This window comes from Amborella trichopoda, chromosome 6 (assembly GCF_054954075.1).
Source record: "Amborella trichopoda isolate Santa Cruz 75 chromosome 6, AtrichopodaSantaCruz75HAP2 v2.0, whole genome shotgun sequence".
Taxonomy (NCBI): Eukaryota; Viridiplantae; Streptophyta; class Magnoliopsida; order Amborellales; family Amborellaceae; genus Amborella; species Amborella trichopoda.
The window spans coordinates 1,751,014-1,764,391 of record NC_142341.1 but is presented as its reverse complement, the minus strand read 5'-3'; the positions used below and the strand labels follow the sequence as shown (position 1 = coordinate 1,764,391).

The 13,378-nt window shown below is 38.0% G+C and overlaps 1 protein-coding gene across 1 annotated transcript; it reads right to left on the bottom strand.

The window, feature by feature from the left end:
- Positions 1–480: 480 nt before the first annotated feature.
- On the bottom strand, positions 481–12,847 carry TUDOR1 (TUDOR-SN protein 1). The gene is made up of 17 exons (XM_088870077.1): positions 12,681–12,847; positions 11,907–12,075; positions 10,788–10,862; positions 10,502–10,615; positions 10,090–10,194; positions 9,774–9,980; positions 8,812–9,027; positions 8,555–8,662; positions 7,282–7,452; positions 6,959–7,156; positions 6,216–6,572; positions 5,840–6,070; positions 5,320–5,508; positions 5,120–5,197; positions 4,781–4,975; positions 4,295–4,672; positions 481–973 (listed from the first exon to the last, which is right to left on the bottom strand). The coding sequence occupies exons 2-17, from the start codon at positions 12,057–12,059 to the stop codon at positions 785–787; spliced, it is 2,964 nt and encodes a 987-aa protein (XP_088726203.1). The 5' UTR covers positions 12,060–12,075; positions 12,681–12,847; the 3' UTR covers positions 481–784.
- Between the last annotated feature and the right edge of the window lie 531 nt (positions 12,848–13,378).

Genomic DNA, 13,378 nt, shown 5'->3' with positions numbered 1-13,378 from the left:
CGCGAGAGAGAGAGAGAGAGAGAGAGAGAGAGAGAGAGAGAGAGAGAGAGAGAAAGAGATGCGGCACAGAAGCTGAAGGGAGAGAATGTGGCTAAGCAGGTTAAACCCATTTTTGAAACCTCAGCCTCAAGCCTCAAAGCAATGAAGATGACCCCAAAATTTCAGTCATGCCAAGCAAATAGATATTATTTGCAAATTGAGAAAGTGAGATTCTAAAATTACGTTAGGCATCATTTTTTAATTAAAAAAATGAAGTTATTTAGTTCTAAATCTAAGAAATTTGAACAGCACATAACTAAGCAAGAATCTACTATCCTGCCTACTAGCCATAGGTCCATGCCATCTTTTCTCAATCTTATTCTCCTTTTGGACCCAAGAAGAAAAAAAACAAAAGGAAAAAAACTAGATCTTGACTAAGCTAAAAAGATCCAATCACAAATAACTGGAGAGATGTACTTGACACCCCAAAGGAAAAATAAATTAATGATAACGCCAAAAACATGGAATTTATCTTATTCATACCTGTAAAAACAATGTTCCGCAGGAAAATAAAAAAAAATAAAAGAGAAAAACAAGGCAAAAATGGAAGAGAAAAAAAAAAAAACAAACAAAAATCAAAGTAGCTCTCCTCTATGGTTTTTAAGTCATAAAAATTCCTCTGTTCTCTATTATTTAGCTTAAACTATTCCCTGAACTGTGGGCTTGAATTTGACTCACCTCTGATCACCACTGGATAATATCTTTCCTGTTGCTTTTTTTTGTGGTAGGTGCCTAAATCTATGATTTATCGGCGACCGGCACCTTTCCTCGAAGGGGGAGCGTTGTCCTCTTCATCGGACTGAACATCTCCATACTGCCATATGTTAAGCCTCTCCCTCTTTGCCTTTGCTTGGTGCTCTTCAAGATTGTCAAGAGCAGATTGCCTCTCCCTTGTGTCCCATCTCTTCTTTCTCTCTAGCCTGGCAAACCCTTCCTGCAAGTTAAAATCGAAGAGGTGGAGTCATATAAAAGGATCGACAAAGATGAAATCTGTGTTTCTTAGCTTTCTGAAAGACCCATATGATTGTTGAGCATGGAATGCACCACTAATGTACACTTAATTTCATAAATTGATTCTGATTACATTTTTAAAACAGAACTATCTAAGGAATCTGAAAAAGGAAAATAAACGAGTTTGTAAGTTATCTTCCAGTGCATTATCATAAGAATTCTAGTATACATTATCTAATTATGGAAACAAAAATAAGAGAAAAATAGTCAAATATTCCCTCAAAAAGAAAAGGAAAAAATTATGGGTTGAGCATCTTAAAACTGCACGCCATAAAAATGAAGAGAATGAGACCTTAGAATTTTCTGAGCTCATAAAGCGAGCATTGTATTATCCAACCACCCCTAAAACAAACATCAACACCCCGACCTTTTAGTGGACTTCTCCCCAGCACGAAAATTTTGGTCACTAACCACAAAAGACGAGTTCTGTTTAAAATGACATGTAAGATTTCCTGCAAAGCGTGAACAATCACACCATATAGGAGACACAGAGAGAACACATAATATTGCCCTTCTATGAACATTAGACTTTCCTTGTTACAATCATTAAATCAATCATTAATCTTATTTATTACACTAACAAGCATTTATATACTACTCATTACACTACACTTATAACACACGTTCCCTCTATATACCACTCTCTAGTCTCTACACCATTTGCTCACTCTACAGTCCATTACACCATACTTAACTGCACCATTTCTCACTTCGGACTTTTTTTTGTCTCAATACGCACCTCACATCTCTAAACTGCTCCCCCACTTTACCTTGCTTGCTAGCCAAAGCCCAACAAGCTCTACCGTATTTATAGGCCATTTGCACGGCCTTAATCATCTACATGTGTAGACAATAATGTGCAATTTGCCCTTGGTAAACATGACTTTCTCATGAGGTTCCACTTAATGATTGTATGTGGTTCTTCAAAAGTCCAAGTAGAACATATGCTCAGTGGTAGAACCTTCTTAAAGAGAGAGAGTGAGAGAAAAGAGGGGGGAAGGGAGGTGAAAATAGAGAGAGATGGAAGAGAATCACATGTTGGATCCAATCATTCTCCCCCTCGACCCTGGATGTAACTGCCAACCTTCTTATCATGCCAAGTCTGTCTGTCTCACAAATTTTAAGAGGCTAAACCCTTCTGTAAATCTATTTGCAAGTTGTTCTTCAGTCCTGATTGGTACCAGTGTACCTGTAGGACCTTTTCTTCAATGTAATCACGATCTATTTCACTATGCTTGATCCCTACATCGAAGACAAGATTCTCAGCCAATTGACAGCTGACAGGTCATCACAAAATAGTGCTATTGGCTTCGCTTGTGAATGATGTAGGTTATTCAACAAAGGTGTTCGCCAAGTGAATTCCTGAGCATCACAGATCTGCATTCTACTTCAGTGGTCAATAAGGATACATTTGATTTTCATGCTACACCAAGAGACTAATGTTGACTGAGGCTAAAAGAATATCTGGTGGTAGCAAAGAGTAGTTTGAGGCTTTGAGCACCAAAACAATTTGGCATCCCAATAGCCTATTAACTCACATCAACCCATCTTATACAGAAGAACCATAATCGGCAGTACCTTTGATGTACCACGGAACCTGTGAACAACCTGTAGATGTAGGGTTTCCTTGGATTTTACACAAATCAACTTACTACTCCAAATGCCAGTGAGATTTCAAGCCGAGCCTATGTTAGGTTGATGACGTTCTCGACAATCTGCTTCTACATGGCTAATTCCAATGTTTCAAAACACACATCGGTGGGGCGGATCACTCACCGCACAAATCCTTGTCGGATTGTTGGATCAACGATCGAGATCATCCGAATTTGTGATCCATAAAATAATAAAAAATTAAAATTAGACGAGCTTAAAAAGAAAAAGGAAAGAAAAAAAATGAAAGGGGGATTTTAGGGAGGCACCGGGCCGGGACTGATACCATCCCCAAACATGTTCGGTCCTGGCCGATTTCGTATCCAAATCAGGAATTGCCGAGTTTTGAAACACTGGCCGAATCCTTTTTATGTCATCTCATCCTTATCTGCACTTAGCCTCACGTTTGTCTTCATTAGAGTTGAGATCATTCACACCCAACCATATAGAACTTCTGTAGGAGATCTCTGATGTAGTTTTACCAACACAAGAAGACGCCTTCTTGGACTTGGTCAATTTCGAATCCCAAAAAATATTTGATATCCTCAAGCCCCTTCACTTGAAAATGTACCCACAGGTTATTTATGTGGTCAACTTCCTGAATCCTGAATTATTGGAGCCAACACGTGGCATTATTCCATATCTCTCCACTTTACCTCCCTCCCTCCCCCCCCCCCTCTAGGAAGGTCCTATCACCAATCATCTTTCCTCTAGGATTATGTGGACTTTTGAGCAAGAGCTACATACACTTATTACATGGAACATCATCAACTAAGGGCTAGCTGAATTCCATTTTTATCCACATGTAAATGACCTGGGCAATGCAAATGGCCAATAAATAGGTCACCTATTGGTGCTTTGGGTAAAACAAGCAAGGCGATGAGGATACTTAGAGTGTAATAAGTGGAAGACATGATGTTACATGTGGAAAGTGACAAGTAATGTGAAGTCAGAAAGGATGTAGGTGCATGTAGTTTAAGGAATGGACTGTAGAGTAGGCATGAGTGTAGAGCGAGAGATGTATAGAGAGAATGAGTGTTGTAAAAAGTGTAGAATGAGTGGCATATAAATGCTTGTAAGTATAATGCGTAGTATAATAAATAAGAGTAGCAAGTGGTGTAATGACTGTATTGTAATGAGGAGAGTGTAATGTACATAGAAGTCCATTATTATGTCCTCCTCCTATAGTGCGTGATAGTTTGCAAGAAATCCTACACAACATACACATCCTTGGAAGTTGCCATATAAGGATCATTGGGTAACAAGTAGTCAGTGTAAATTCCCTCAAGGTGCCCAAGCTGACATCATTCAAACAAATTACCAAATAAAGGCTGTCCTTTCCGTGCATGATTTTTATTGCTCCACCAACAAAGTATCAAAATGACTCCTGATAAAGGTCAAGTCATTTTAAATCATTATAGGGATTGTGAACCTTAAAGATTCTTCTACATTCTAGTTTTAATATGAAATTCCGCAAGGGTGCTCGGTTCAAATAAAGCCTAAGCACATTACATCGTTGAAAAGTATTCAAGGTAAAAAACATGAAATATCAGCACAATTTACATATTTGATAAGTTGGCAGAGTTGTGCGTACCTGAAGCATGGCAGCATTGATACTAGAACCGGCTTGCACATCGACCAGTGTCACATGGAGAATGGTTCCAGTGCCTTGGCCTTTAGATTTTCCTCCTGATGTGTCTCTCTCCTCAACCATGGCAGCAAACTCTTTAGAGCTATTAAGAGTGCACTCACTCAGGTACTCTGCTGCTTCTTGGCCAAAATCCTCTTCTAAGGCAGGCACCTTGATGTAAGCAAGGCTGCATAATTGAGCAAGGCCCGGTACGGAAGAGACTGAGGGATCGAGAGGTCGTAAATGGCTAAAAGGAACAGTTTCTTGATTTCCATAATCGATGTAAAAGACATCAAACTTGTCATCCATTGATTCTACAGCTCCTCTTGGTGCATTTACAATCTGAAATAGAAGCTCAGTCATGATCATTTTAAAACTGCCATTTTGAGAGAGAGAGAGAGAGAGAGAGAAGCATGCATCTAACAGCTGTCTTGAGAATAGAAATCATACCATGGCTCTATTCCAAGAATTATCTGCACTAAACTGTGCAAGGATGATATCTCCTTTCTTAGGGTTAAAACCACCAATCAAAGGCTTTTCCTGAAGGTTCAATGAGGCCAGCTGCTGCTGAATAGAAACCAGTTTCTGATCCGCAACAGATTGGATGTAGAATTTACCCCCACCTAGGACTTCAGTAACCACAACCTGTCAGCAAAGATCAGTGCCATTGGTCAATGCTCTGATACTAGTTGGATGGCGATCTTTTCTTCTATTGAAAATATAGGCACCCATATTTGGGTTCATATTTAGCTAATTTGGACCCTACTGAAGGGACAAACAAAACACAACCTTTAATACTTCCTTCTGCTTCGTCTCCGGCATTGAACTACCATTGGGTTCTTGTCCTTCAACATAATTCTCCCAAATCTGCCATTAAAAGAGTATGTTAAACGAGTCCAATGAAGAAGATGGGGCAGCCCTTTCAAGACAGACCCTTCCACCAACCCTCTACTATATAGAGACAATTTCAATGGAAATCAACAACTCACCTTCAAGCGCTGCTTTTTTGCCTTTTGTTCGGCCTGTGCAAGAAGGTGAGCATCAGGTATCCTGTCTGAGCCAAAAGATGTTTGAAACTTCGCTAGTCCGGCTTCAAGTAGAGTCACAGCCATGTTGGTTCGCGACTCCCATAACGACCCCAAGAAGGTTCCAGTCCTATCAACATTTTCTACTTCAATCTGCAAAAAGAATAATCAAATCAAGATATAACAAAGAGTGAAATCCAATGATTTTTAGTTTATTGCAGAGGAAAGGTTGGCATAATCAAATCGACTTGGGACTGGGGTCATCATTGTCCAAGAAACAGAAATGAACAATGATGAAGAGATAGTGGGACCCATCAGAATGGCCTAGAACCTGACAGCTCTCTCTCTCTCTCTCTCTCTCTCTCTCTCTCTCTCTCACACACACACACACACACACACACACACACACAAGGTTTTAGTCGATGGCAGCAAACTTTCATCTTTGAAAATACCCATGAAGCTATCATGATGAGGAGGAACAAACCTCAACGTCCCTCTGCAATATTTTTCTCCTCATGAAAGCAATAGCCTCATCTGCATATGGCTCATTACGTGCAGGACACCGAACACCAGAAAAGGACAAGGCAATGCTGCAAGTTTCTTTAGGAATTAGCAATTTGAACCTGTGCCCGCTTAATACATATTCCACAACAGCTGGAAGCTTTCTACTACGTTGAAGAAAGGGCAGAAAGTCCTTTGTCTTTTTTGCAGATGCCTGAGATATCATCATAAAACAGTCAAGAAATTGAAAATTCACCTTCAAAGAATAGGAACAAAGTTCGAATGAGAGCTCTTAAATTTTTACTGCTTTGGTATTTGATTATAGAAAATAAAAGGTGGGGAGTGCGGGAATCACTAACTGCTGTGAGATCGGTTATGTGCATCACAGGAGGGTCCTTGGCAGAATGGATCCCTTTCTTTCCATTGATTGCACGAGACTCGGCAGCCAGCAAAGCATCATAATAATTTGACCTTTCCTCGAAGTCCCTATGCCTGATCACTGAGGCAAATCCACGACTAACCACTAACTCAGCAATATTGATTCCCTGTTGTGCTTGGCTCCCAGTAGGGACATCATCACCATCAACCATGGTCTGAGACGCAAGAAAGACAGACCCAAAGTCCATAACCCTAGAATCTCCTGAACCAGCACTGGGTGCAGCACTGGAGCCATCAGCCAAGCTAACCTTTCTAGAGTACTCCATTGATACATTTACCTGACAAGGCATTGCGGAACACTTTTCCAATGAGTAATTAGAAATCAATCCGCCTAGTGTAAGCCAAATCATACCATGATCCAATGAAGTGCGTAGTATATGGTACTCCATAGGTGCATCCATGTCTGTTACCGATGATGGAAAGTGGAGATTAACTTAGTGGAGCCCAAAGGCATTCACTCAAGTACAGTTCATCTCTACTGTGTCTATCATCAGGAATGGATGGTTGATGCCTCCCTGGAGATTGTATTCCTATTCCATTGGATTATGGAGATTTCCCTTTAATCTAAAGGAAATCCATTGACAATTTAGCTAATGTAGGCCTATTGAAATGAACATTAGAAAAATGAAGAGGAAGAGTGTTATCAGGTGAATGTAGTCCATACTTGTCGACCTATTAGACGAGTGCGCAAAAATTCCTTGGCTTCACGTGCATATGAAGCGGGTTTCTCATCTCTTCGTGGATTTCCCATTTTTGGAGCCCTAATGCTTGACAAGTTGACTCGCCGTTCAGCTGAAGGGCTGCCATATGGGGCTGAGTCATCAGCCACAATAACACAGTCTCCACTTACGACCTCCACCACCTGAGAGTACCAAAGCAAAATCCTGTCATTCAATTTACTTGTAAAAGTCATAATTTAAAGGGGATGAAGACTTGAGTGTCGAATGTCTGAAATTCTGAATAGAGATGTTTTGAGAAAACATGTACCTTTCCAGTGAAGTTCTGGTCATGAATGGCCTTTGAATTTGTGGCAGGGGGGACATAGTTTGTCCATATTTTCAATCGATCCTTCTTGGCTTGAAGCTCGGCATTCTTCAATCTACGTTTGGCATCCTCTTCCATCATGTTCGCACTCCACTCGACATATTTGGCCAAGCCCTGTGCAATAGCAATTTCTGCATTTTAGAAATCTGAAGCTAGAAAGCAGGTAGAGACAAAGTAGGACATAAGGAACTGACATGGCAAACCCATTGAACAGTGAAGAGAACTTACATTGCGCTAAATGAAAGGGCCTAATAGAACCAGAAAAAAGATGGTTTGCTAAGCTTATAAGGTGCTACTTTGCCTGCTTTGTTAGATAGATGGAAAATTGTCCACCATAACAGCAAGGCAACAACTCCATATGTGCAGACAACGAAACAAGAACTAGTTGGTCCCTTAGACCTGCATTAATCTATCATGTGCAAGTCACTGAAGGTATATGGTACAATTCTTTTGTTTTTTTCCCTTTTGTGAGGAAGTAGATTACTTGAGGTTGCATTCTATGCTATTGTTTGGGCTTCCTACAGTTTCCAAGCACTCCATTAAATATTGACCAGTATATATTATTACAGAGTACCTCTTTATGAATAACAGGAGATTATAAAATAAAGAACACAGTAATTATTGTCAAGTATCTCAACTTGAAAAACTCAACGAAGAACCCCTATACCTTGTGATTTAGGGCTCAACTTGGATTCAGGTGGGTTAAGGGGGATGGTCAAGTTGCTGAATCCTAAGATGCAGCTAAGGGTTCCATTCCTCGATCAATTAAGCCAAGTGAGTGAAAAGTTCCAACATGTCTGATTGAAACACAGCAAAAGTTCGCCCATTCCCAAGTCAAAACTAATTCTTTGACAGAAAGTTCCAATAAGTGTTTAACTAGGAAGTACTGAGTCAACTTGGTGGACTCTAGAAAATTCTGTGAACCCACACAACCAAAGGAATAATACAATAAGATATGCTTAGAACTCTCAGAAAACAATTGAGGAGCACCAAAAGTGCAAGGGTACCCAATTGATCCAGAACATACATTAAATGCAAGAATAGCAAAAATGAGGATTGCAAGCATCGTTTACGTAAAAACCAGTATAGAAACAACACAAAAATATAATAATATCATACCCCCTATTATATCATACCCCCTAAACATGACATTCAAATTTTCATTTCCATGCCCATCATTACTATTGCTAAACAGTAAAAGCAAGGATAAATATACATTTTCTACAAGCCCCAATGCCAAATCCTTTGCTGAATCGCCTTCGGGGTAGTAGACTGAACCAATCAAATTGCTGAATTTGTCTACACCTTCCAGGACAATACGTACCTGCCAATCCCAACAACAATCAGAGAACAAAACATCATAAAATCCCATCATCAATTAGAGAGAAAAACATCATAGAACGCCATCAAATGATAGAGAACAGGCACCACAGAAAATGAAGACGAAGTCAGCTAAGAAAGGCAAGCACTCACATCTCTGTTTAGAACACGAACTTCTGTGAAGTGTTTAGCCTCCCTTGCAAATGGGTCTGGTGAAACATCAGTAGAGGCTACTGTAGAGGCTGCAAGTCTTTGCGCTGATGTTAGAGAAGTCCGGGCATCTGCTGAAACTTCTTCATTTGCTTCATTAGTCGTCTCCTCAGATTCAAGCACAGTTTCCACAGCAGCCCTTCTCCCCATTGATGGGGCCTGGTATATCATACAACATGTTGATGAAGATAATGCAATACAACATCAAAAATGTTTAAACATCTTCCGGTTTTAATTATGTACTGCAATTTTTCTTTGAAAATTAAACAGCACGATTTATTTATTGAAAAATAACTTGGGGGTAATTTTTGTCAGATTCTGTTCAATTTTCTACAGATTTCGAAACCCTTTCCCCTGATGCACATCACTTTTGACGATCCTTCATATCCCTATATTTCTATATCCGCTGTCTTCACTGTTTTGTGATTGGTTTAAACCATATGCTCGTGTGTCTTCTCATGGTTTCCTTTGGTAAGAAGATTTTAAACTTTGACACAACACTCATACTTCTCTGAAAGAACATAAACATTGTCGAAATTCAAAAAATGAATAAAATATCCTGATCTATCAACCTAATCTATGAAACAGTTTTTTTATACCAAGATAACAATGTTTTGGAGTTATCTTTTTCTCCATGACCCATTTCGATTAACAAGTTGTGTTTTCTATCCATGAAGAAACTATCAACAAATAGTTAACACTTCCAAAAAGGGGGAAAAAAAAATATCAACAAATTGTTTTTTCATAACACGGACACTTGACCCCTACTAGTATGACCATTTTATTTTCAAAGAAGCACATAGCTATTTTCATGTTTGCAATATGTGTACCACATGGGAGTGTTACAGAGTACATAAATACATTAACAATATACTGGAATCTTGTTATTGATGCTAACGCTTTACCTGGATTCCAGCGACAAAAACTTGAACAAATTGATATTCTGGGAGCAGATACACTCTCACAGCACTTCCGTCACGAACTTGCTCCACAATTGCCTGCATGGGTTTTCCTTTGTTCGAAGCCAAGAGACCCATGGCGTCCAAACTACTCGGATCCCCAATTGCAGAAGGAGGCAAATCCCTAACAGCTGCCTCTGAAGCACCAGGTTCCTGAAAATATGAACCAAGATACAGTATGGTTCGTCAAATCTCCATTTGCAATATGATATTAAGATGAGCAATCACTATATAAATGCACTAGCATATTATTCATACTGGCCTTGCTCCAACGCCCCGACCCTTGCTCCTTAGCTATTTCTTCAAGCCTCAGCAATTCTGCTAAGAAAGGGCTCACCTCATTTTTCTGTTGGCCCTGTTCTCTTACCTGAAAGATTCAAACTTAGTAGGAAGTCCATAGATAAATAACTGAACAGTCAGATCCAAATTTAGATGCTCATTAGCCTACAAGAATCTGATTTAAACAGGAAAATTACAAAATGTAATACTCATAAGCTTATGGGAATCTGATTTTGGGAAGAAAATTACCAAATTGAATTCCACAATACTATAATCTGATTTAAACAACAGTTACCACTTTCAAAAAGCAAAAAGATCTGATTTAACCAAATTGAAATGCTCAAAAACTTGCAAGAGACTGACTAAAATAAACAAAATACTAGGGAATAGAGTACCTTTGCCCAACCTTCAGCAACAACCAAGGCAGCAACATTTTTATCACCGAGGAAAATGGTACCAAATTCTCGGCCAATAGATGGCACTGTGTAATCAATTTTGAAGCGAACTTCCTATGAGAACAAATGCCACCATGTTAGCTATAAGGGATTGGATGTTACCATATGGATGATAATACTAAAATGAATACAAACCACTTTCTTCGTTACAATAGAACAATAAAATGCACTTTCGGAAAATTGGAACTGAGATCAAACAAAAGAAAACCAACAAAATCGAGATCACCTGTCCAATCAAGAGTTTCCTTAAAAATTCTCTACTTTCCCATGCAAATGGCTCATCCGGAGTACCCCTACGAGCCTGTAACACAAAAGGGAGAATTTACAGTCAGTTCTCAACCAAAAAAAACACCTCAACACACTGTCAGATGTAGCAGGTTTCAAAAGCACAAATTTGCAAGCTAAGAAACATTGGGCCCATTGAACAAAAGAAATATCTTGGAAGCAAAAAAAATAAAAATAAAAAGATAAAAATAAAGAGATTCATCTCATAAGTTTTTTTTTTAAAAAAATTGTATTTGACAATCATATCATATCATATCATATGTATGCCTTCTTAAGGTCTTATAATTGACTACCAGTGAATCACCAAATATATAAGAACTTTATATCACCATGCACTCTGGAATGCCATTAACAATTAATTAAGTTGTTACATACTAGATGAAGCTTGGAATCCATTATTTTCAAAGAAAAAGAGGCATTTTCTTGAAGAAAAATAATCAATTAGAAAAAAGAGAGCTCTTCTTGTGTAAGAACTTAAAAGCCCATGCATTCTGAGATGCCATTACCAGTTAATTGGGTCACTATTCAGACACAAGATATTGCTCTCTGGAGAGTAAATCTGGCTATCATACAAAGTACATTGTTGAAAACCTTTTTCTCTAAAGTGAAAATAAAGCATCCCCTGAAAAAAGAAATCAAAAGTGATTTTTATTAGGATATTCATCTTAATGCAAAAACTTTATGTCACCATGCATTCTGAGATGCAATTACCAGTTAATTAGCTAAAGCATTATACAATTTTTACTTTCAGCCACATGATTCTGCTCCAATACTCATCAAAAAGTTAAAATCAATAACTAAATCAAATAATCAAATCCTCAAAAAAAACCAGTTAAAACAGAAAGAGGAGATAAATCAACTCAAAAAAAAAAAAAAAACACTTGTTTTACAAGTCAATACGGGATAGATACATAAATAAATACATACATATACATATATATATATATATATATATATATATATATATATATATATATATATATATATATATATATATATATATATATATATATATATAGAGAGAGAGAGAGAGATATATATATATATAATGGAAATATACCAATCTGGGAGCTATAAGAGATGACAAAGTTATTGTCTTTTCGGGCGGTATCTCTGTCTTTGCATTTAAGCCCATAACCACCAAACAATCACCGGAAGGAACAGCTTTTACTCTCGCTTTCAACCATCCTGTTGAAGCTGGTGCCGAAGCCATTCCTATAAAATGAGATCTGCATCAAAAAAACCCTTCCTTTTAGTCACACAGTTTCAAAAAAATATATATACAATAAAGCAACAGAATTGGAACATGGTAAGATGAACTAGGAACAAAACTATTGAAATGGAAATTCGATAATATGGATCAAGATTCAGTTTTTGCACAATCTGCCCCTACTGAACTGTATTATTCGACCATTAAATCATCAATGCATCATTAAGAACAAAAATGGACAAAACTATTTTTTTTTTGAGATTCAAAGAGAAAACAGGGAGAGATTCAGCCAAAGAGAGCTAGTATTCATTGAATAAAGCCATAACCAGCTAAAGTAAGACAAATAAGCACACAAAATTTGATGGCAGAACATGAAATCCCGAGCTCAAAACAAAACCATTTATCTGCAACAATCCAAAATATTCCACCAAAAACGAGAAATCACAGAAAATAACCAGATCCTTAAGAGATCCTTAAAGAGAACAAGTTTTCAGAAACAAATTCAGAAGTTTCTAAAAACATCTAAAGATCATAGCAAAAAACACAAAAAAAAAGGCCAGCAAACACCGGTCTATGACATTTTTCAAAACATTTGTTTTGAGATATTCAAGCCGTGAAGCCTACCTCTAGCTAATTTTCCGGCGAAGCACGTCGTGAAGAAGTCGGATTTCTCAGATCAACCAGGAAACAATCAAAATCGTCGGAAAATCGATCGCTTTCTATGAAAAAGACTTAGATCTTACAGAGAGAAAGAGATCCCCCTTGTGGTTTCCCTAAAAACTTTTCTCGCGTATCTGAGGATTCCCAGCAAACCCGGATAGAGAATCAGATTTATCTAGGGGGAGAAATCGGTCCAAAATGCCCTCCAGCCTTGTGAGAAATTATGAAAATAATAGCGAGTTCGAATGGAATTTCGTATGAGCCCTTAGAACCTCACGTCGAAGCTTTTTACCAAAAGGAAAATTATTTCATGCGGGCTGGACCGCATTTCTACATATGCGGTCCAGAAAATGTAGAGCACCCCTCTTAACGGTGGATGCAAATAGGTGTTTCATTTTAAAATAATAATAAGAATTAACATTCCAAATGTTTTTTTACTAAAATTATTATTTCTAATTTTTAAAATTTATTTATTTATTCACATCTCCATATTAGAGATTGCATGTCCTTAAAAATTAAGTCTTAAATTTATTAAGAGGCCTACATTTCTACCTATGTAGGCTTGGCCGCAAAGAAACTGGATCCTTTACAAAATTTTGGGATTTCACTAATATGCAAAGATTTATTTTTTGGTGTGGTTTGCATGAGGTTGCAACTTTAAA

What these genes read in the sequence shown, in the direction of transcription:
- TUDOR1 (XM_088870077.1), bottom strand. Translation starts at nt 12,059, where the DNA reads ATGGCTTCGGCACCAGCTTCAACAGGATGGTTGAAAGCGAGAGTAAAA. An exon ending in GGTCGGGGCGTTGGAGCAAG is followed by an intron (nt 9,981 to 10,089) that starts GCCAGTATGAAT and finishes TCATATTTTCAG; the next exon opens with GAACCTGGTGCTTCAGAGGC. An exon ending in TTCGTGTTCTAAACAGAGAT is followed by an intron (nt 8,663 to 8,811) that starts GTGAGTGCTTGC and finishes TGGGATTGGCAG; the next exon opens with GTACGTATTGTCCTGGAAGG.